The sequence below is a fragment of the Neopelma chrysocephalum genome, unplaced genomic scaffold (genome assembly GCF_003984885.1).
Source record: "Neopelma chrysocephalum unplaced genomic scaffold, ASM398488v2 Primary Assembly neopelma1_84, whole genome shotgun sequence".
Lineage (NCBI taxonomy): Eukaryota > Metazoa > Chordata > Aves > Passeriformes > Pipridae > Neopelma > Neopelma chrysocephalum.
The window spans coordinates 11136504-11160060 of record NW_020897746.1 but is presented as its reverse complement, the minus strand read 5'-3'; the positions used below and the strand labels follow the sequence as shown (position 1 = coordinate 11160060).

Here is a 23557-nt window from a genome sequence, read left to right as displayed (position 1 = left end):
TTTTTCTGTTTTGTTTTGCGTTTTCAGCATTATTTTTATTTGCGTTTTGCGCTTTATGTTTTTTTCTTTGCTTTCTTGGACTTATTATTTTTAAATTTTTGGGCGTTGATTATTTTGCATTTTTGCCTTTTATTTTTTTTCATTCTTTGTACATTTCCTTTTTTATTTTTATTTTTTTCCATTTTTTCCTCACTATTTATTTTTCGCTTTATTTGTTTGCACCCATATATTTTTTTTGCATCTTTCCGGCATCAAAATATTTTCTCCATTCGTCTCTTTCCTTCAAAAATATTTTTTTCTCTTCACCTCTTTCTACCAGAATATTTTCCCCTGTATCTCTTTCCACCGAAATATTTTTCCCCTTCATGTTTTCCCATTAAAACATTTTTTCCCCTTTCGCCTTTTTATGTTAAAACATTTTTCGCTGTTAAGACTCGTCGCTTTAAAGCGCTTCGCCTTAAAATTTTGTCCATTAAAAATTTTGTGCGTGAAAACATTTGTTCATTAAATCATTTGCTTATCAAACGCTGCTTCACTGAACCGTTTGCGCCTTCAAACATTTTCGCACCGAGCCCTTTTCGCCTTAAATTTTTCGCTTTAAATATTTTCCCCCTTTCGATTAATTCACGTTAATTTTTTTTTTCCGCTTTGCATTTATTTTTTTACATCAATAAAAAAACCACATTTTTATTTTTTTTTTACGTAATTTTGTTCGGTTCTATTGAGGAAAACACGCGTTATTTTTTTTTTTATTTTTATTTTCCCGGCCCGCGTTTCTCGCCGCGGGGTTCGGCCCGGCGATCCCCCCCCCGGTACCCGCGGCCCCGGCCGGGCCCCCCCCGGGCCCCCCGCGCCCCCCGGCCGCGCTCGTCGCCCCGCGCCCCTTTGTTCGCCGCCGCCCGGCCCGTGCCCGGCTCCCCCCCGCAGGATCGGGCCCCGCGGCCCCGGCGCTGCCAGAACAATGACCCGGCGGGCGGGAGCCGCGGCCGGGCACCGGCACGGACCGAGAACCGGGGCCGGAACACCGCGGCCACACCGGGGAAACCGGGGCAGGGCACCGGGGAAATAACCGGGGATCCGCGGAGAGGAGGGGTCCGGGGCAGCGGGGAAATACCGGGGAAGTGGGGCTGGAGGGAAAGCGGGGAGATACCGGGGAATCGGGGCTGGGGACGGAAGGAAGGAAATAGTGGAAGCGCAGCGAGGGAGGCGCCGAGCGCCGGGGACACAACGGGAACCGGGGGAGCCGAGGGCGAGCGGGGGCCGAGCCCCGGGGAGATACGGTCGGTGAGCCGGGGGAGATAGGAGAACGGAGCGCCGGGAAACTGGAGCTCGGCAGCGGGGAGGAAGGGCCGGAGCAGCGGGAACCGGGCCCCGAGCTGGGGGTGGCCGTGCCTGGGCTCCGGGGGATTGGGGTCGAGAACCGGGGGCACCGGATAAAGGAGGGGGGGCTGCGCTCCGGGAGCACCCGGAACAGGGAGGGGGGGGGCTGTGCCCTCAGGAAACTGGGCACCACGAACTGGGGGTGCTGGGAGAGCTGGGGGCTGCAAACCAGGGGTACCGGGGAAAGGGGGGCCGTGCTCCGGGGATGGCGGGGAAACGGGGACCGTGCACCGGCAGTGCCGGGGAAACCGCGGCCCTGCGAGACGGAGAGAGAGAGAGGGAGCCGTGCACTGGGCAAACTGGGAGTGGGGTGCTGGGCGAGCGGGTTTGGGGGTGTGGGGTGGGCCATACCCCCAGCCTGGCCGTGCTCTCACTCTCTCCTTTCTCTCCCCCGTGCCAGGAGCGGAGGATGAGCCGACGGCCCCGGCGCGGAGCGCGGCAGGACGCCCGCCGAGCCGGCCCGGCACGGCGCTGAGCATCGCCCACCAGCCGCGTCGGGGTCCCGCCGAGCCCCCCGCGGGTGGGTGCCCCCGGCATGGACGGCCGTGACTTCGCGCCCCCGCCGCGGCTGCTGTCGGAGCGGGGCAGCCTGGGCCACCGGCACGGCTCCGGGCGCGTGGCAGGGTCGGCGCACGGGGCCGTGCAGCCCCCTGGACACTTCCAGCCCACCAAGTACTTTCCGGCGCCCATCTCCATGGCCACGCACACAGGTCAGAGGGCTCGATGCGGCCGCGGCGCGAGGGGCCGGGAGGGGCGCGGGGGGCTCGGCACGGCACCGGGAGCTCGGCCTCCCTTTGTGCCAATCCCGCTGTCACCGCGCCCGGTGGTTTGGGGTGAAGACTCGCACACACACGGGGGATGTTCCCCCACCCCGCCGCTCCGCCGGCACGGGAGGAGCGTGGCCCCCGGGCCGCTCCGGCGAGATCCCGGTGCCTGGACTAACGGGCGCGCTCGGGGGAACAGGGAGGCCGTTATGCGCGGGGCCGTGGGGCGGCGGTGGAAGGTCACCGAGCCCCGGCTCGATGTTGGGCACCCAAGTGTCAGGGTGCGAAGGGGTTCGTGGCGCGTGTTCGCCGCCGGGGCCGGACAAAGCGCGGCGCACGGCCGAGCGCCGCACGGGCAACCGGCACTGCCGAGGGGTCACCGCATCCGGCGGCCACGGCCAGCTGCCCCCGTGGCTTTGTCTGCGGCATGTGCTCGGCTGCAGCCGGGCAGGGCTGAACTGGGGTGCGCTGCACCTAAACTGGGGTTTGCTGCACGGAGGGCTTTGAGTGTGCAGCCAGCGGGGCCCCTGCCGCCGCCACTGAGCTCCGGGATGGAGCTGGAGCGGGAGCAGGGCTGGAGCGAGTGCGGGGTTGCCGGCTCGGTGCGGTGCAGCACCGGGGCCCCCTGCTTCCCGCCGGTGCGGGCGGTTGTCTGGCCACGGCACGGCGGCAGCGCCGGTTATTGTCGCCGCCTTGATGAGCTGTGAATACTAATAAAATTATATCTGCTTTAATGGGATTACAATTAGTGCGTGGATTAGGGCGGGGGGCACGGCCGGGCCGGCGCGGGGGGGGGGGGGGCAGCGGCGGGGGCTCCTGGAAGAAGGCAGAAACCGGGGGGCACCGGGGGGTGCCAGGGAGGTGGCGCTGGATCGGGCCCGCGGCCGAGGCGGTTTCGCTTTGTGCCGGCGGCCTCGCTGCCGGGACCACCGCCGGGCTGAGGGGGCCACCCTGGCTTCCCCCTGCTTTTGGAGGCCGTGGGGCGTGGTGGGGGCTTGGAGCCTGTCCCCAGGGTGGGGGGTTGGGATGGGGGCTCCGCTGCTCTCCGGCTCACAGTGGCCGTGCGGGGGATCCCGGGGGGATGCCAGCGCTGGGTGCTGCTGGCTTCTCTCCGGCTTCCCTCCAGCTTCCCGGCGTGGCGGTGTCCCCGTGCCGGACCCTCACACCCTCCGGGGCCTGGGCGACACATGGGAGCCCGAACGCACCGGAGGTTGTTAAAATAACATGGATCTGGCTAAAAATACCCCGGCAGAAACGCGCCGAAAAAAAAAAAAACAGAGAAGCCAAACCCAACAACAGAACGAGCTAAAAATATTCCGGCTTTGGCAGGGCCGGCGCAGCCGGAGCGCTTCCCAGCGAGCTGCGCTCCGCAGCTCCACACGGCTGGAACGCCACTGGGGCGGATAAACCGGATAATTTAGTGGCCGGCGCAGGGCCGGCGGGAGGGGGGTCCCTGTCCCCAGCACCCCGTGTCCCCCCAGCATGGCCCAGCCACGGTGCCGGCAGCCGTGGCGGCGTGGCGTGGTAATTAACGCCGATGATTGATAATTACCCCACCCAGTGCACGGAGCCAGCCCGCGGTTGGCCGTGGCCGTGGCGATGCCGGCGCGGCACGCGGCACCCGAGGGGCACGGCGAGACCGGGGGGCTCCGGCCGCACTCCCCCAAATGGCTCCCGGCGTGGGGCCGGACTACACCTCCCAGGAGCCTTTGCTGGGGCCGGCGGCCTCCCTGGGAATGGGAGATAAAAGTGTTTTCCTTGATTTTATTAAAGCCGTAACTCAGGGCCGCGCGTTGCTGGAACCGAACGCTCCGGCCGGCGTCAGGTTTGGCACCGGCACTGGGTGGATGATGGCAGGGGGGTCTGGGGGGGCTGTGGCACTGCCTGGTGCTGGGGGATCAGGGACCCCCGGAGCTGCCTGAGCCCACCCAGGCCGGGTGCAGCCCCCACACCCCGATTGCGGTGGGTCCCACCACCCCGGCACACCCTGTGCCGAGCAGGGCCGGGGGTCCCAGTGCCACAACCGAGGGGTGGGAAACTCTGGCTGAGCCGCGCCGGGGCCTGGATGCGATTTTTGTCCTTCGGATGTTTTTCTGGACTAGTGGGGAGTTGTGGCTGCGCCGGGCTGATTGTCACCGTGGCCGAGCCCTCGGCACACGGCCTTGGGGAACGGTGGTGCCGGGTTTGCTGGGAGCAGCGCGGCCGTGCCGGTGGGCGGCTTGACCCCGGGGGTGCCGGTGTGCATCCCGGTGCTGGCCTGTAGCCTGGCCTCCGGTGTGCATCCCGCTGCCAGCGTGCAGCCTGGTGCTGGCACGCAGCCTGGCCATGACAGTGCAGGTCCCGGTGCACATCCCGGTGCGGGGTTTGCATCCCGCTGTGGACCCCGGGGCCGTGAGTCGGTGGCTGGATGTGCTCCCACACCTGTCCCCTCCCCGGGTTACGCCGCAGGCCGGGTGCTGTGCGGTTCCCTGATGTGGCTTTGGGGGGGGGATCCGTGGGGAGGTGATGGTGGGGACGGTGCCTCTGGCCGGGTGGTGACACAGGGCCAGGTGCCAGCGCTGCAGCCGCTCCGCATCGCTGCTTCCCTGGAGACAGGTCTCACGAGGGGCTGGAGGCCGCGGTACGGCTCTGGCACAGCTCTGGTGCGGCTCTGGCACGGCTCTGGCACAGCTCTGGTACGGCTCTGCTGCAGGGGCTCCCTGCTCCCCCCAGCCCCCTGAGCCAGCCCGGCCGTGCCGCCGCATTTCCAAAGTGAGTGTCAAAGTTAAACCAGATCTGGCGATTAACTGAGCTGCTCCTCAGCAGCCACGAGGGGCAGGGGGACACGCGCGTGGCCGGCGGGAGCAGCAGGATGTGCAGATCCCCAGATCCCACTGGATCACCCCGGGTCTTGCAGAATCATTCCCCAGTGGTTCCACTGTTCCTTAGTCATGAGCTGCATCCACGCGGAGACGCTGCCACGTGCCAGGCCCTGGGGGGACGGGCAGCTGCTGCCAGCCCTTGTTGCTGCCCAGGGGACGCTGGGGGTGGGGGTGGGCTCCACAGAGAATCTGAGAATTCCTAGAACTCCCTTGGCCCTGCCTGCACCCCACCTGACTCACAGCATCACCCCAGGGCAGGGTCTGACCCTGCTGGGTGCTGAGGTCCCTCCTGGAGGGAGCAGGGAGGGGACGAGTCCTGGTAGCCCCTTGGGGTCACTCCCTCTTGGGACCCTGCACGTGTGACATTCAGTGACATGGGGTCACCACGGTCCCCACCTTCTGGGGGTTTCCCCAGGGGGGTAGTCCACATGCTTGGCATCTGTGTGACACCAGGAATGGGGTGGGACCTCTTGACCCCCAGGGCTGGACCCTCCCTGGCTTCCCGGTGCTCCAGAAATGGTTTTGCACAGCACGTGTGTGTCAGGTTGTGCGGTGGGTGTGCAAATGGTGTGTGCAGGCAGCATGCCCTGAGCACGTGGTGTGCCAGCCGTGCAAGGAGTGTATGCCAGCCGTGCCAGGAGTGTGCACCACCCTCGTGATTGCCGTGCACGCGCAACCCTGGTGAGCGTGCAAGTGTGCAGCAGCTCCAGCCAGGACAGCTGCCTGTACCCCTCTGGAGCAGATAACCCATCAGATAATGCTGGGATTGCCCCCCTGGCTCCGTCGGGCACGTTCCGGCAGCGTTTCACCATCACGGCGTTCGTTTAGTGCCATAACAATATGGATTCAGCTGGAATTACAGCACTGGGGGAGCCAGAGCCCGTTTATTCCCTGTTTGCCACATTTTTAAAGGGGTCATGTGGGTTGTGAACTCCGGGGGGGGAGCTGGGGGCTGCACCCCACCCCCTGCCTGGCTCGGGGAACCCCGGGGTGCCTGGCTGTGGTGTGAGGGTCCCTGCCAGCTCCCAGCCTTCCGCCCGTGGCCCTGGCTCCGTTAGGAATGTTCCAGCACTGAAATAGCTGAGGGAGAAACCCAACCCTCTGCACGTCCCCCCCGCCACCACCGCGGGGACCCGGGGGCTGTCACCACCTTGGGGACCCCGGAGCAGCCATGGGGTCAACCCCCCCGGGGCCACAGCCCCTCCCACACACCCCGGCCCTGAAACTTTCTGCCTTCCCGGAAAATTCCCATCTGCGCCGCACTTGGAGCGGGGGCGAGGAGCAGCTGTAGGGAGGGGAGCACCTCTTGTTGCCCCCCCACGGGTCCCCCCGGTGACCTGCCTGTGCCTGCAAACCCCCGGCCGCGCTGAGACCTGGCACACTTGTCACACGTGTGACTCTCTGCGGATTTGGGGCCAAGGGAAGTTTCGTGCTGGAGCCGGGAGCGATGCCGGCGGGGCTGAGTCACGGCACTGGCCTCGGGGAGCCCGGCCAGGGAGTTCCCAGGGTGACGCTGCCGGGGGGCAGAGGGGGGGGCCGGGGTGGGACCCCGCAGCCCATCTGTCCCCTGCTGGCAACCAGCCCTGCGCTGCTGTGCCTGTCCTGGCACGGGGCTCCTCCAACACTGGTGGCTCATCGTTGGCGTGAGTTGTGCACGGTCTCAGGAACCTGTGGCACGGGGCTGCTCTGACACTGTGGGCTCATCGACGACATGAGTTGTGCAGGTTCTCAAGGACCTGTCCCTGTCCTCGCTGTCAGCGTGGCTGGAGGGGGCAGGATGGGGGCTTCTTCTTGCCCACGCTTCGTGGTGAACTGTGGCAGAGCACAAGTGTGCCAGGGGCCGTGGCGAGCAGGCGTGCGAGGCGGGTGGGAATGTGGGAATGTGGGAATGGCGGTGCTGGCCGAGCGCGCCGGGGGACCCGTGAGTCAGCGGGTGGGCGGTGGGGAGCGGCGGCCCCATGGCCCCCCCCGGGACACCCCGGCCCCGCCGCCTTTGGGGCGGGGTGGGGGGTTATTTTTTTTCCGGCCCTTTCCACGGCTTCCAGAAAAGTCTTGTTCTGGAAACCTCGGCTTCCCGCCCGGCACAGCCGCCCAGCACGCTGCCGGCTCCGCGCCTGCACGGGGTCCCCCGGCGCAGCCGGGGTGCAGGGCTGGGCTTGGCCGCAGGCAGCACCGGGCAGGGATCCCCCGGGATGCATTGGCACGGTGGGATGTGCCCACCCATCCTGGTGCGTGTCCGGTTCCCAGGGCTGCGGCCGTGCCCCCGGCCCACGCGGTCCTGCCCAGCTCGGCCTCTCCGCGGAGGAAGGAGCGAAGCTGCCTGAAACCACATCCCGACACTCATCCCAGAGGCATCCCGGCGGGATTAGCCGGGGAGCGTGGGCTGGCTTAGAGAGCAAAGCATCGCTTCCTGCCCCGGCCGGGCGGGCGGCCAGCCCGCGCTCCGCGCCACGCCACGCGTGCCGAGCCGTGCCGAGCCGTGCCGAGCCGTGCCGTGGCCACGCCGGCACACAGGGGCACGGGGAGCAGGGCCGTGCAGTGAGGGGCAGCTGCTCCCCCGTCCCGGTTTCCCCTCTCCTGGCTCCCCCCATCCCGGCTCCCCCCGCCCGGCCGCTGGCCACCAGCTCCAAAGTTTCCACCATGATCTCACGGCTTGGCCGGGATGGGAGCAGGATGGGGGGCGGGATGGGGAGCGCTGGCCATGGGCCTCCCCAGGGGTGCTGGGGGGCCCCCCCAGGCTGTGGGGGAGGTGGTGGGGTCAGCATGGGAGCTGCCCCTGCCCCTCCTTGCACACGTGTGTGCACATGCGTGTGTATAGACATACGTACACACTTACATGTGTGCACACATTGCGTGGCACAGCCTTGGGCCTCTGGACCTTGGGGTTGTCCCAGCACTGGGAGCAGCTGCGTGGGGAGCCACACATGTGTGCAAAGCCTCCCGTGTGCCAGCACACGTGTGTGCTCTCAGGGCACGCACAGGGCAGGGCACCAGTGCCCCTTGCACGGCTCTGCTGCCTCTCACACGCCCTGGTGCCCGTGTGGGCAGCGTGGGGCTGGGGGACGTGAGGGGCACGAGGGCTGTGATCGCACGAGGGCCGTGTGTGCTCACGGGGGACGTGATCACGAGGGACGTGGTGGCACAGGGGCTGTGATCACGAGGGACGTGATCGCGAGGGACACGTGGCTCGCAGACCACGTGTGCACAGGGGATGTGGTGGGTGCTCAAGGGCCATCCGTGCACCAGGGACGTGTGAGCACGAGGGAGGTGATCATGTGAGGGACGTGTGAGCACGAGGGAGGTGATCACATGAGGGACGTGTGAGCACGAGGGAGGTGATCATGTGAGGGACGTGTGCTCATGGACTGTGTGTGCACGAGGGACACGACGACACGAGGGACACGTGTGCTCAGGAGGGCTGTGTGTGCACAGGGGATGCACCAGTGCCGAGCGGGCTGCACAGCCCCCTGGGAACCGTATGCACACACGTGTGCACGAGGGGGCACGGCGGGTCATGTGTGCAAGCAGAGCCTGTGCAGCCCCCCAGATGAATCCTCAACTCCCTAGTTGTGTCCTCAACCCCCCAGTTCTGTCCTCAACCCCCCCAGCTGTGTCCTCAACCCCCCAAACTGTGTCCTCGGCCCCCCCCTGACCGTGTCCTCTCCCCACAGCCGGCAGCAGCCTGATGGGGAGCGCCCCCCCATCCTCCTTCATGGGGGGCTTCCTGAGCAGCAGCCTGGGCTCGGGGGGGCCCAGCCACCCCGCTGGCCCCGCCGCCTCCCCCCCAGAGCCAGCCTTCTGCGGGCCCCACTCTGGCACCTCCCAGATCTGGTTCTCCCACTCCCACGAAGGTGAGTGGGCACCGGGACGCGGGTGGGTCGGGGGGTCCCTGTGGGTGGTGAAGATGTGGCTGGGGGGCCATGTCCCACCGGTGCCTGCGTGGATGGGATCCAGGCCCCCTGGACAACTGCTTCGGGGTGATGATGTGGGTACAAGCAGCACCGTGCCCCAAATCCCACCCGGGCATCCACGGGAACCAGGCTCAGCCCCCACAGCTGGGGTTTGGGGTGTCTGGAGAGGCTCATGTGGGGCTGCAGACCCCCCAGCCTGGGGGCTGGGCTGAGGCCGGGCCAGCTTGTGTCACTGGTGATGACGGGGCAGGTGACAGCGTGGGGACCCCCAGGGCAGCCCTGGTTCAACTGACTCCCCTTGCCCACCCCCCATCCCCATCCTGCTGGCGTCCCCATCCCGCCGGAGGAGCGGGAGCGGGGCGGCGGTGCTGGCGCAGGGCCCTGGCAGCCGGCCCGGCTGGTAGTTTGACCGGCTGCCAGCTGGCTCCCGGCGTTCGGGGGGGCACGGGGGGGGACGGGGACGGGCAGCGCACGCGGCTGACGGACAGCCCGCCCGGGCCGTGCCGAGCCGAGCCAAGCACGGCCACTGCTGACACGAGGCTCGGGGGGGGGCCTCAGCCCCCTCCCCGGTGGCTCCCGGAGGGCGTGGGGGGTCCCAGCGTGGAGGGGATCACGGGCTCTGCAGGGCGTTCCCAGCCGGAGCGCTGTGGGTTGGGGTGCCGGGTGATGTGCCGCCCCAGCCCCACTGACCCTGTGCCCCCAGCCCCGGGGTACCCCCGCTTCTCCGGGAGCTTGGCCTCCACCTTCCTGCCCATGGGCCACCTGGACCACCACGGCAACGGCAACGTGCTCTACGGCCAGCACCGCTTCTACGAGAGCCAGAAAGGCAGGTACCGGGGCCACCAGGGTACCAGGGTCCCCTGTGGGAGTGCGTGTCCCCGGCCGGGCAGGGGTGGGGGGCTCAGTGCCTGTCCCAGTGCTGGTGTCGGAGTGGGGGGCTGGTGCCAGAGCAGGTACCCAGTGCTTGGGCAGCGGGTGGGGTGGTGGGCATCTGTCCCTTCATCCTACTCCTCCTCTCATTGGCACGGCCCCACAGTTGGGTGGGGGGTCCGTGGGGGTCTCACGCGTTACCCTCCCCTCCAGATAACTTCTACCTGCGGAACCTTCCGGCGCAGCCCCCCCTGCTCCCTGCCAGCCACGGCTTCCCCGGCATCGCCCGCGCCGCCCCCGGGCCCCCCGCCGGCTCCTGCAGCCGGGAGCGGGACGCCGGCCCCCTGCCCAAGACCCCCAAGGACTACGAGCGCTTCCTGGTGGGCAAGGAGAAGGGGGGCAAGGGGGACCCCAAGGAGCGGCTGCCCGAGGAGGACCCCAAGGAGCGGCACAAGGCGGTGCTGCCGGTGCCGCCCGAGGGGCACTGCAAGGAGGGGGTGCCGCCGCGGGGCTCCGGCGACGGGCGCCCCAAGCCCTTGGCCTCGTGCCTGCTGGGTGCCAAGGGGCTGGACGGCGACGGCGCCCGCGCGGCGCTGCCCAGCTGTGCCGGGAACGCCCTGCCCCGCGCCGCCCGCTGCGCCCCCAAGGAGCGGGAGCCGGGGGTCCCCGAGGCGCCGCAGCCCTACGGCGAGGCCGTGGAGCGGCGGCAGATGCTGCACCACGCCGTGTCCTACGCCGTGCCCGCCGCCGGCTCCTTCCCCTGCCTCCCGCTCCACGCCGGCCCCGAGGTGCTGTGCCCGCTGCCCGAGCCCCCCACCCGCGAGCTGAAGCTGAGCGGGGCCACGCTGGTGCCCTCGGTGGGACCCCCGGCGGACAAGAGCCGCTCGTTCCAGGTGGAATCCGGCGGGATGGAGCGCGGGGACGGCAAGGAGCGGCACAGCGAGGCGGGCGCCGAGCCCTACGGTGCCCCCTTCCACCACCCGTTGAAGGCCGAGGGGCCGGCGGAGCGGCGGCTGGACTGGGGGGCTCCTGGCACCCGGCTGAAGGGGCTGGAGTACCTGGGGGGCGGCGCAGCTGAGGGACCCCCCTTCTCCGGCCGGTGCCCGGCGCCCAAGGGGGGGCTGGAGAAGAGCTACTTCGAGGTGCCGCCAGCCCCCGACTGCTCCCGTGCCCCCCGCCCCGACCCCCTGGGCGTCCGCGTCGGCCCCTCCTGCTGCACTTTAGAGAAGGGCCCCCCCAAGGACCCCCCGGCCCAGAAGGTGGCTCGGATCCGGCACCAGCAGCACCCCGAGGCGGAGGCGGCCGAGGGCAAGCGCAAGCCCCTGGAGCTGGGTGCCCTGGGCTACAGCGGGCACCCCCTGCCCCCCTGGGGGGTGCAGGGCCAGGGGCCCCCCCTGGCTGTGGCGGAGGAGCGGAAGGGGGGGCCCTACCTGGACCCCTTCGGCGCGGGGCTGGTGCGGGCGCAGGAGGTGCCCAACGCCCCCGACGAGGTCTCGGCCATGAAGAACCTGCTCAAATACAGCAACGGGGCCCTGCTGGGGGGGCAGAAGGGCCCCCCCTTCGTGGGGCTGGCAGGCACCAAGGGCAGCAGCTGCGCCCACCAGGACGCCAAATTCCCGTCGGGGAAGGGGCAGCTGGAGCTGGAGCGGCCGGACTGTGCCCGCGGCCGGGAGCACGAGGCGCTGGGCCCCGGCGGCACCGAGGGCGAGGTGCGGCAGCCGCCCGTGGGCATCGCCGTGGCCGTGGCGCGGCAGAAGGACACGCTGGGCCGCCACGAGCCCTACGGCAACGGCGGCACCGGGGGCACCGGGCGGCAGCGGGCGGCGGCCGGAGTCAAAGGTAAGGGGGGGGGGGGGGGGGGGGGGGGGGGGGGGGGGGCCGGCGGTGCCACGCTGATGCCACCGTGGTGTCCCCGTGGCAGCGGGCACCGCGCGCCCCGTGCACCTGATGGAGCTGGAGGCCGAGGAGGAGCGGGGCCGGCTGTGCGAGGAGCGCCTGGGGCTGCCCGGGAGGGACATCCTGCTCCAGTGAGTGAGGGGGGATTGGGGGGGGGGGCCTCAAGGGGAGAGGGGGGGGATGGGGGTCCCTGGGGTGCAGGGAGGGACATGGGGGACCCTGGACATCCTCTTGGGAATGTGGGGTTGGAAGAGGGGGGTCTTTTGGGGGGTACGGGGGAGGGTGATGGGGTTCCTGTGCTTTTGGGGGTACGTGGTGGGACCTGGTGATCCATGTGGGTGTTGGTGGTCATGCGGATGTGGGAGATGGGTCCCTTTTCGGGGTGCAGGGGAGAGTGATGGGGTTGCTGTGGGTGCTGCTGAGGGTGCAGGGGTGGGAGACGGGGGTCCTTGGGGGTGCAGGGGAGGGTGATGCCAGCGCTGCCCCCACACTGTGTGTATCCCCCTCTTCCCGCAGGGACAGCAAGGACCTGGTGGAGTTTGCCCGGATGCACCCGTCGGGGGGGTGTCCCGGGGAGCTGACCCCCCACCTGATGATGGCGGGGGGCTCGTCGCTGCCTGCAGGGCAGCTGGGGGGGGGACCCCGCCGCCCACGCCCACCCTGCGCACACGCACTGGCTGCCCCGCACCCGCAGCCCCTCCATCTGGATGGGGGGGCACTCCTACGGTCAGTGAGGGGGTCCTGGGGGGGCTGGGTGGGTGCTGACCCCCCCACAGCGGGGTGCTGACAGATCCCCCCCCCCCTCCATCCCCGCAGGCATCGGGCACCCGGCACTGCACCAGAACCTGCCCCCCGCCTTCCCCACCTCCATGCCCAGTGCCATGCAGCCCGTGTTCCCCCTCGCCCAGGACCCCCCCGCCCAGCTCGTCATCCTCCCCACAGAGCCCCCCGCCCACGGCACCCCCCACACGCTGGGTGAGGCTGGGACCCCCGCCTTGTGCTGGGGATGGGGGGTCCTGGGCGCTGAGTGGGGCTGGGGGAGAGGAGGTGGGGTCCTTGGGGGTGTAGGGTGGGAGATGGGGATCACTGGAGTTACTTTTGGGGGTTCGTGGGTCGGTAGTGGGTTTTCTGTGGGTACTGTTGTGGCTGCAGGGTGCTTTTGGTGGTACAGGGGAGCGTGATGGGGTCCTTTCAGGTGCTTTTGGGGGTCTAGGGGCGGGAGATGCAGGTCCCTTCAGGTGCTGCCAGGGTTGCAGGGCTGGGTTTGGGCACCACTGGGGTCTGCGGGGTGACCCCGAAGTGGCTCCCCAATTGACCCCCTGCCCTCTGCAGCTGACGTGATGGACCAGGCGTCACTGTGGCCCCCCATGTACCCGGGCCGGGGTCCCAGTGCCCACCTGCAGCACACGGGGCAGCTGCCCGTGTACCCACGGTCTCAGTTCCTGCGGCAGCAGGAGCTCTACGCCCTCCAGCAGCAGCAGCAGCAGCAGCAGCAGCAGCATCGGGCAGCCCAGGCCCTCGAGATCCAGCGCCAGGCGCACGGCCAGGTGCCAGGGGGCTGGGGGATGTTGGGGGGCTGGGGGTGGAACAGGGTGTGGGGCTGGCTGGAGGATGCGGGTCGGGGTGGAGGGTGGGGTGGAGGGTGGGGACGTGGGGCTGGATGTGGGGGTTGGGGTGGGAGATGTGGGGCAGCGCTGGGAGGCTGGGGGCAGGCAGAGGAGCAGGGGCTGGGCAGGGGTGTGGGACTGGGATGGGGGTTGGGGTTATAGGGTGCCGGGCTGGGTGGTGAGGCAGGAGTCTGGGCCATTGATCTGGGCTGTGTGGGGCTGGACGAGACTGTAGGATGCAGGGCTGGGCTGTGGGGTGCAGGGCTGGGCTGTAGGATGCAGGGCTGGGCTGTAGGATGCCAGGCTGTGGGGCAGGGGCTAACCCATGTCACCTCATTTTCTCCCGCAGCGGAAGCCGGAGGAGCAGCCCCTGGAGCTGGAGGAGGGGGGTCCCGAGAAGCCCCTCAAACCCTCCCACAAAGCAGTTGCCTTAAACCCCCCGGCCAAGGGCCTGACCTCGGCGGCCCCCGCGCCCCCCAAGCTCTCCCCCTGCTGCCACTCGCCGGCCCTGCGGCACCAGGCCAAGTGCCCGGTGACCCTGCCCACGGCCCCCTGCACTTTACCCGCCTGCCCCGCCGCCAGCCCGGCCGTGGCCCCCCGCTCGCCGGCCGCCAGCCCCCTGCCCACCCCCAGCAAGGGCAGCGAGGGCGAGGACGCGCGGGGCGAGGCGCAGCCCCCGCGCCGCTACCCCAAACCCCTGGAGCCAGGTGAGTCCACGGCATCGAGGAAGAGGAGGGCGGTTGGGGGGGGCATCGGGGAGACCCCACTGACCATCGCCCCCCTCCCCGCAGACCTGCCCCCCGGGTATGGCTACCCCGCTGCCACCATGGGCTACCCCGCGGCGCACTCGGCCGAGCCGGCGGACCCCGACCCCGTGCACGCCGGGTCCCCACCCGCCGAGCCCGAGCAATCCCGGACCTTCAGCCCCACCGCCGAGGCGCTGCGGGAGCCGGGCCCTCCCCGGGACCCCCCGGCCGAGGGTCCTGGGGTGCTGCTGCACCGCCACCACCTGCTGCTCCCCCCCGGACCCCTCTGCGGGGAGCGGGGGGCGGCGCCGGCCCCGGGGGGCACCGAGGAGCCCTTCGGGGGGCACCGGGAGGCGGCTCAGGGAGCGCCGGAGCAACCGGAGCAGCAGCACTCCGTGCCCGGCGTGGGGGGCTCCCCGCTGCCCCCCACTGCAGAGGAGGAGGAGGAGGAAGAAGAGGAGGAGGAGGAAGAAGAGGAAGAGGAGGAGGACGAGGATGAGGAGGAGGAGGAGGAAGGCGACAGCGATGGCTTGGAGCCGGAGGGCAGCTGCGATGAGGAAGAGGATGGTGACGTCCCCGTCAGGCACCAGGGCTGCCCGGGCGGGCTGGAGGCTCTGATCGCCGCCGGCATCGACCTGGGGGAGCTGCCAGCACTGGACGAGCCCGAGGAGCCTCCCCCCGCACCCCCTTCGCCCGCCCCCCACCCCTCAGGGATCCCCGGCATCGCCCTGCTCAGCGAACTCGCCGACCTGGAGCTGCGCCGGCGCCGCTGCGACCTGGCCAGGGAAGGTGGGTGACCCTCGGTGCCCCCATCACCTCTCGGTGCCTCCGGTGCCCTCTGGTACTCACTGGCATCCCCGGTGACCCCTGATACTCCCTGGTGACCCCAGTCGTCTCTGGTACACCCCAGAGCCTCCACGTGTCCCCAGTGCCCCCTGGTGCACCCCAGTACCCCCGGCAGCCCCTGGCACACCCCGGTGCCTCCAGTACACCCTGTTCCATGGGCGTGGCAGGCTGCATTCCATGCCATGCAGGCTGCATTCCATGCCATGCTGCCGTGCCATGCCCCGCTCGAAGCAGCCGGGGCTCTGCTCCAGCGCTGGCTCCAGGCAGGCGCCGGGATTCCCTCCCCGCTCGGCTTCCCCAGGGAATCCCAGGGGCCCCAGCAGGGATGGCCGCGCGCTGTCCTGGCGCGTCCTCATTCCTGCGGGTGTGTGGGAGTGTGGCGGGGGGATCCCATGCTGAGTGTGGAACAGGAACACCTTGGGGTGAGGGGTTGGCTGTGGGGTCCCACTCCCCACAGAGGGGTCGGTAGGATGGGGCAGGGGGGTGGCCGTGGAATCCCACTCCCCACAGGATGAGGTGGCCAGATGGGGCACATCGTGTCCCTCCCAGCCACAGCCGAAGGTCTGCTCCCAGCATGGAGTCTGGGCTGTCCGTCCCCGCTGACCCCGTCCCGTCCCCGCAGGTGAGGATGAGGAGCTGCTGGCCTTCAACCTGCAGAACCTGGCCACGGTGGCAGCCGCCTGGTCGCTGGTGGAGGCGGCGGGGCGGGAGGGCAGCCCCCCCGCGCTCAGCCCCCTGCCCGCCTCGCCCCCGCCCCGCGCCCGCGTCCCCCGCCGCAAGTACACCTGGACCCCCAAAACCAAGGCCGTGAGTGTCTCCTGGGGAGGTGGGATGAGTTGTGCCCGGTCTCAACCCTGCGGCCGAGGCCGTTGGCGCTGCCAGCGGCCTCCAAACGCCCCCCCTGCCCCCCCAGGTGTGCCCGCTGAAGGCGGCCATGGAGCAGCTGAACACGCAGGAGGTGGAGGTGCGGATGCGCCTGGCCGAGCTCCAGCGCCGCTACAAGGAGAAGCAGCGGGAGCTGGTGAGGCTCCAGCGGCGCCACGACCACGAGTACGTCCTGTCCCGTCCCCTTCCCGAGGCTGGGGCAGCGCTGGCGGTTAATCCCTGTGATGAGTTTGGGCCTGTCCTCAGCCTGACGGGGAGGGGGGCTCTGCTCACGGTGCCCCCCCCCGGTTTTCCAGGCGTGACGAGAGCTCCCGGAGCCCGGCACGGCGCGGGCCGGGGCGGCCGAGGAAGAGGAAACACTCCAGCACTCTGGGCAGGGCCGAGAGCCGCAAGGTCAAGTGAGTGACCAGTGCCCCTCGACCGGGGGGTCTGACCCTCCTGGTGTGCTCGGGGGCCTCCCCCCATTACATCCTTATTGCACCCACCTCCATCGCACCCCAATCCCCTGCCGTGTTTGGGAGGGTTCATCCTCTCATTCCCGTGGAAGATGGGAGGGTCTGGGTGGGAGCAGCATTCCATGGAGCCCCGTGGCATGGGGTGACCCCCCTTTCTACCCCTTTTTTCCTGCCTGGCACTTCCCATTCCCCGTTCCCATAGTTGCCCTTCTCCATAAATCCTGTGTGCTCAACTGAGCACTGGGAAGGTGTGTGGGAGTGTTGGGGGGTCCCAGGCCCCCCTTGTTAAATCGTTGCTAAACGGGGCCACAGTTAAGATAGAAAGGAGAAAAAAATTAATTTCCAGGTTCTGTGTCACAAACTGTTGGTAGGGGCGGGGAGCAGAGCGGGGAGATGGCAGCTGGGTGGTGCAGGAGCCAGCCAGGGTGGGGTACAGGATCCATTTGGGATGGGATGCAGGATTCCTCTGGGGGATGCAGGATGAAGCTGAGGGGTACAGGATTCTTCCAGGGGTGCAAGACCCCTCTGGGGGGTCTGCAGACACCGTGCCCATGCTGTGCTCCCCCCAGGGCAGTGAAGACCAGCCTGTCCCTGCTGTGTGCCGAGCTGAGGGGGGACCCCGAGCCCCAGAAGAAGAGGAGCAAACTGTCAGGTGGAACCTTCAGCAGCCTCCAGGGCTCCCCGGTGAGTCCCATGGGATCTAGGGGGTCCTACTCCCCCCCCCAAACACCCCCTGAGCCGCCCCAGGGCGGGGTCCCCTGCCCTGTGTGGTGGCTGACGGGGTGTTGCAGCTGAAGCAGAAGGTGAAGGGCAAGGGGCTGCCCCCCGGCCTCAGCCCCTTCCGCCGGAGGGACCCCAACCCCGGCGCCCGCATCCAGAAGAAGCTGAACCGACCCAAGGGCTCCAAGGGCTCCAAGTACCAGGGGCAGGACCCCGGCCCCCGGCAGCCCCCCCATTTCAGAGGCAAGGCGGGCACAGGGATGGGGGTGTGGGGTTGGGATGGGGGTGTGGTGTCCGGGATGGGAACAGCAGGGCAAGATTAGGATGGGGTGCATGGTCAGGATGGGGATCTGGTAGGGGTGGGGGTGTGAGGTTGGGGTTGGGGTCTGGCATGGGAACAGGGGTTCAGAGTCTGAGCTGGGGGCGCTGGGCGCAGCGTGAGGATGGGGATGCAGGGTCCAACCATGGGATTGGGATGCAGGATTCAGCACGGGGATGGGGGTTCAGAGTCCAGCACGGGGCTGCAGAAGGTTCAGGACAGGAGTGGGGGTCTCACGTGACCGCAGCTCACCCCATCCTGCGCTGAGGGTGCAGGGGCCACCCCTGGGTGCACGGGGGTCCCTCACTGCTGTCCCCTGCCCTCGCAGACGAGCCCGAGGGGGACACGGACAGTGAGGACGAGGAGCCGGGGCTGTCCCTGCCCACGGGGCCGGTGGCCGTGCTGGGGCCCTCCCCATCCTCCGTGGTGAAGATGGAGGCCAACGAGAAGGCCAAGAAGAAGAAGGAAAGGCAGGGGCTGCTAGGTAATGGGATCACCCTGGGAATGCTGTGGGGCACGGGGGGCAAGGACCCTGCAGCACACGTGCCAGGGCTGGGTGGGCAACTGGGGGGTATCTCAAACCCCGTCACTTTTATGGGGTGCCCTGAGCCCTGTCCCCACTGTGCGGTGCCTGGTCCCCAGACCCCCGTGGAATGCCCTGTGTCCTTGGGGTGTTCTTGCTGTGCCTCCATGGGATGCCCTGATCCTCATGGGGTGCCCCGGTCCCTGTGGGGTGCCCTGACCCCTGTCCCCCCCAGGTCCCTGCCGCCTGGGCAGCCCCGAGGGGGAGGTGAAGATCAAGCGGCGGCCGGTGAAGCCGGGGGGTGCCGGGAAGCTGGAGAAGGTGCCGGGGCGGCGGAAGGCCGGGGGCTGCCCCGAGGGCAGCAAGAAGAAGCTGAAGGCCAAGAGCAAGGAGAGCCTGCGGCCCCCAGCCCCCGGCGGCCCCAGCCCCACGGGACCCCCCGGCAGCCTCTTCGGGGGCACGGACCCCCGGCTCCTGGGGCCACGGGACGAGGGGGTTCGGCTGGGAGAGAGGGGCAAGAAGGGCACCCGCAAGAGCAAGGGGCTGCAGGCAGCCCTCAGGGTGAGTGGGGGGCTGGGTGTGGGATTTGGATGGGCTGGGGGGCACCAATGGGACCGGGGCGTGCAGGGGCTGAGGGTACTGGGGTCATTGGGGTTTCCAGTGAGACGGTGCGGGTGCTTGGGGTACCGGGGTAGTTGGGGGGTGCTGCAGGGACCACGGGTTGCAGAGGGTGGGATGTGGGGTTTGGATGGGCTGGGGGTGCTGGGGCGGTTGGGGTGGGCACTGCTGGGACCGTGGGGTGCAGAGCTGGGAGCAGGGGCTGGGGGTTCTGTGATGGTTGGGGGTGCTGGGAGCACTGCTGGGACCATGGAGTGCCAAGGGGCGGGTGCAGGTTTTGCACAGGCTGTGGGTGCTGGTGGAGCTGGGAGGCACCACTGCAGGGACTGGGGTGTTGGGAGGCACCCCGGGGGCACTGGGGTCACACTGGGGGGGCCATCAGCCAGTCCTGACCCCCTGTCTTGCAGCGCAAGAACGGGGCACTCTCCTTGGCCCTCTCCCCCCGGAGCGCCAAGACCATCCTGAGCAAGGGCAAGAAGCTGGCCAAGGTCAAGAGCAAAGTGGCCACCAAGCAGGTGAGACCCGGGGGGCCTCCCCCAACCCTGACACGGCCCCCCCTGTACCCCCTACTTACCCCTGCCCCTTCCTACAGTGCAAGGGCCGGGCAGTGAGCAAACTGCTGGAGAGCTTCACCGTGGAGGACGACTTCGACTTCGACGACAACAGCAGCTTCTCGGAGGAGGAGGAGGAGCTGGGGGGCTGCCTGGCGGGGGGGACACGTGGGGAGGTCCCCCACGCCTGCGCCATCCAGAAGGAGGATCTGCGGGATGGGCTGCACATCCTGATTCCCAAGGAGGACAGTCTGCTCTACGCCGGCAGCGTCCGCACCATCCAACCCCCGGACATGTGAGTGGGTGCCCCGGGGGGGGGTCCCGGCCCTGGGGGGTGTCCCAGCCTTGCAGGGGGGTACCAAGGTGGGCGCTGAGCCCCCTCTGTGCCCCCTCCCCAGCTACAGCATCATCATCGAGGGCGAGCGGGGGAACCGGCAGCGCATCTATTCACAGGAGCAGCTGCTGCAGGAGGCGGTGAGTGGAGGCTTGTGGGGGGGTCAGGGTGGGGGGGTCAAGGTGGGGGTCCCCACCCCGGGGAGAGCCCAGCACGGTGCTCCCTGCAGGTCCTGGACGTGCGGCCGCAGTCGCGCCGCAGCCTCCCGCCCGGCACCCGCGTCTGCGCCTACTGGAGCCAGAAATCCCGGTGCCTGTACCCAGGGAACGTGGTGCGAGGTGAGGCTGGGCAGGGAGCGGTCTGTGGGGCGGGGGGGGGGTGTCGGGGACCCCCTGCCCATCCCGACAGCCCTCCCGTGCCGCAGGCTCCTCCAGCGACGAGGAGGAGGAGGACGCCGAGGCCGTGCTGGTGGAGTTCGACGACGGCGACACCGGACACATCGCCGTGTCCAACATCCGCCTGCTGCCCCCCGACTTCAAGATCCAGTGTGAGGGGCCGGGGTGGGATCACGGAATTAGGGGGGGATGGGTGTGGGTCACGGGGCCGCCCTGACTCCCCCGCTCCCTGCAGGCACCGAGCCCTCCCCGGCACTGCTGGTGTCCAGCTCCTGCCGGCGGGCGAAGCGGGCGTGCGGCGACGTGGGCACCCCCGGAGCGCTGCCCCCCACGCTGTGCCCGGATCACGGCCCCCAGGCCTCCCGGAATTCCGGCAGGAAGGCATCTGGCAAGGAGAAAAGCGGTATGGGGGGGGCGAGGAGCACCCATGGACTACTTGCTTGGGTGGGATGCAGGGAGAGGTGTTGGGATGGGGAGAAGGGGGCTGGGATACAGGGAAAGGTGCTGGTATACAGAAAAGGATGTGGAGGTCTGGGGAAGGGTTTTGGGATAGGGAAAAGGCGCTGGGATGCAGGGAAAAGTGCTGGGATGCAGGAAAGGGAAGGAGTACTGGGATGGGTGGACAGGTACTGGGATGAGGAAAGGGGTGCTGGGCTGTGGGGAAGGCTGTTGGGATGCTCCCTCCGTCCATCCCTCCTCCGGCTCCCCTGACCCCCTTCTCCCGCAGGCAAAGCCGTGGAGGGGCTGTCGGGGGGCCGGGGGCCGGCACTGAGCGATGCCGCGGCCGGGCGGCGCGGGGGGTCCCTGCTCAGCTGGGCAGCCATGGCGCAGACCAAGCGGAAGGCGGTGAACAAGGGCTCGGCCGTGCTCCAGAACCTCTTCCAGGTCAACGGCAGCGCCAAGAAGCTGCGGGCCAAGGAGACCCTCTTCCCGCTGCACCACCACCACCACCACCTCGCCGCCCCCGTCTTCGGCAACGCCTTCGGCGCCGACTCCTTCAGCCGCATCGCCAGCTCCTACGGCTCCTTCGGCGCCGGCGCCGGGCTGGTGCTGCCCGCGGCGCAGAAGCTCCTGCGCTCCAAGAAGGCCGAGCGGCTGGAGGCGGAGGTGGGCAGGAGCGGGCGCAGGAAGGCGGCGGGCGGCGAGTTCCTGGTCAAGCTGGACCACGAAGGGGTGACGTCCCCCAAGAACAAGGCGTGCAAGGCGCTGCTCTTGGCCGAGAAGGACTTCGGGGCCAGGCTGGAGCGGCCGCTGGGCAGCCACGGCTACGGACACGCCGGGCTGGGCGGCCGGGAGCGGAGGGGCCGCGCGGCCGCGCACCCGCTGCCCGTGGGGCTGGCGCTGCGCAAGTACTCGGGGCACGGGGACTTCTCCCTGAACTGCGACAGCGACTGCCACAGCTCCTACTCGGACATGGACGAGGACGAGGACGCGGCGGGGCTGGGCGCCGACGTCCCCTCGCGCTTCATGACGCGCCTCTCGGTGTCCTCCTCTTCCTCGGGCTCCTCCACCTCCTCCAGCTCCGGCTCCATCTCCACGTCCAGCCTCTGCTCCTCGGACAATGAGGATTCCTCCTACAGCTCGGAGGACGAGGACTCGGCGCTGCTGCTCCAGACCTGCCTGTCGCACCCGGTGCCGGCGCTGCTGGCGCAGCCGGACGCGCTGCGGCCCAAGGGCGCCGCGCCACAGCGCTGCTTCCTGTCCAAGGCGGCCGCCGCCGGCCCCAAGGCCAAGCTCAAGCGCAAGGAGGCCCTCAGCTTCGCCAAAGCCAAAGAGTTCTCCCGGCGGCAGCGCCTGCCCTCGGTGGAAAACCGGCCAAAGATCTCCGCCTTCCTGCCCGCGCGCCAGCTCTGGAGGTGGTCGGGGAACCCCACGCAGGTAAGGTGGGCGCCCGCCCTGCCCCCCCTTGGTGGGCACCCAGAGCTCGGCACAGCCACGGGCACTCACTGCCGGGCACTCTTTGGCAGGGGAGGAGCGGGCACAGCTCCCGGGGGCTCGGGGCGGGGGACACGGACAGGGGTGTGGGGGTGCCTGGCAGGGCACAGGGGTGCACAGAGCGAGGTGCCTGGGGTGTGGGGGTGTGGGTGCAGGGGTCACAGGGGTGCCTGGCGGGGTGTCGGGTGCTCAGGGTACTGGGGACGCCGGCTGTGACACGTGGATGCCCATGCTGGCACTCGGGTGCCCAGCAAAAGGCGCTCGTGACATTTGGGGACAGCAGTTGCAGCAAGTGGCTGCCCAGCGCACAGTGCTGGTGGCACCAACTGTGCCACACAGCTCCAGGGGTGCTGGTGACACTGACTGTGTCCCCTGGGCACTGGTGACATCGGCTGTTCTTTCCCTGGGCACTGGTGACAGCAGCTGCGTCCCTCAGGCACAGGGCACTGCCCGGGTGCCACGGGCATTACCCGCCCTCGGTGCTGCTCTCCCCCCGCCCCGTGGTGGTGGGTTTGGGGGTCCCTGTGCCCCTCCCTGAGCCCGTGTCCCCCCCCCCCAGCGGCGCGGCATGAAGGGCAAGGCGCGGAAGCTGTTCTACAAGGCCATCGTGCGGGGCAAGGAGACGCTGCGCGTGGGCGACTGCGCCGTGTTCCTGTCGGCCGGGAGGCCCAACCTGCCCTACATCGGCCGCATCGAGAGCATGTGGGAGTCCTGGGCCAGCAACATGGTGGTCAAGGTCAAGTGGTTCTACCACCCCGAGGAGACCAAGCTGGGCAAGCGCCAGAGCGACGGCAAGGTGAGGGTGTGGGGCGGGGGCAGCTCTGCCGGGCTGCGGTGTCGGGTGGCCACGCGTCGTGCCAAGTGGTCGCGTGCCAGGTCGCGTGGCCACACGCCGTGTAAGGTGGCCATGGGCCCCACACTGTGCCAGGTAGGCACACGTCGTGTCAGGCAACCATGTGCCAGGCCAGGTAGCCACGTACCGTGTCAAGTAACCATGTACCGTGTCACGCGGCCACAAATCATGTAAGGTAGCCCTGAGTCATGTCAGGTAGCCCCACAGTGTGCCAGGTAGCCATGTGACATGTGATGTAGCCACGCACCAGGACAGGCAGACACAGACCACCTCAGGTAGCCGTGTGCCATGTCAGGTAGCCATATGTCATGCCAGGTACCACGTACCACGTCAGGTAGCCACGTACCACGTCAGGTAGCCACATCCCACATCAGGTAGCCGTGTACCACGTCAGGTGGCCACACACCATGCCAGCCATGTCCCATGCCAGGTAGCCACGTCTCATACCAGTTAGCCACGTCCCATCCCAGATAGCCATGTCCCACCTGAGGTAGCCATGTGCCACCTCAGGTGGCCACACCGGGTGGCCACGTGCCACGGCCGTGACGGTGCCTTGTCCCCGCAGAACGCGCTGTACCAGTCGTGCCACGAGGACGAGAACGACGTGCAGACCATCTCGCACAAGTGCCAGGTGGTGGGGCGGGAGCACTACGAGCAGCTCACGCGGGGCCGGAGGTACCAGGACCGCCAGGACCTCTATTACCTGGCGGGCACCTACGACCCCACCACGGGCCGCCTGGTGACCGCCGATGGGGTGCCCATCCTCTGCTGACCCCCCCCGGGGGTGCCCACCCTCTGCTGACCCCCCCCAGGGATGGGGACGGGGACCCCCCCTCTGCGGGTCCTGCCCGGCTCTTATGCAAAGCCCGTGGTGACATTGGGGGGCGCGTTGTGGGGGCCCGAGGGGGATGGAGGGGGGGGGGCTCCCCTACAAGCCATAACTTTCCCTAGTACCTCTGACTGTTTGCCAGCAGGTGAAGCAGAAATCAGGTGTGTTGTTCTATTTATTTTGCCTGTAAATATTGTATTTCTTCCGGGAAGTTTTATGGAAAACCGAGAAAGGACAAAAAAAAAAAAAAAAAAAAAAA

General features: G+C 68.4%; 1 protein-coding gene across 1 annotated transcript; it reads left to right on the top strand.

The window, feature by feature from the left end:
- The first annotated feature begins 1786 nt into the window (after positions 1-1786).
- BAHCC1 (BAH domain and coiled-coil containing 1) lies at positions 1787-23557 on the top strand. The gene is given in 27 exon segments (XM_027691686.1): positions 1787-2090; positions 8677-8856; positions 9620-9742; positions 10000-11625; positions 11708-11813; positions 12199-12313; positions 12315-12408; positions 12499-12657; positions 13015-13229; positions 13639-13996; positions 14081-14824; positions 15504-15688; positions 15795-15931; positions 16063-16164; positions 16791-16905; positions 17013-17184; positions 17589-17744; positions 18019-18344; positions 18809-18916; positions 18994-19247; positions 19351-19426; positions 19516-19624; positions 19711-19833; positions 19917-20084; positions 20409-21559; positions 22176-22412; positions 23035-23557. Coding segments are annotated over 27 exon segments (7521 nt in total). The 5' UTR covers positions 1787-1915; the 3' UTR covers positions 23242-23557.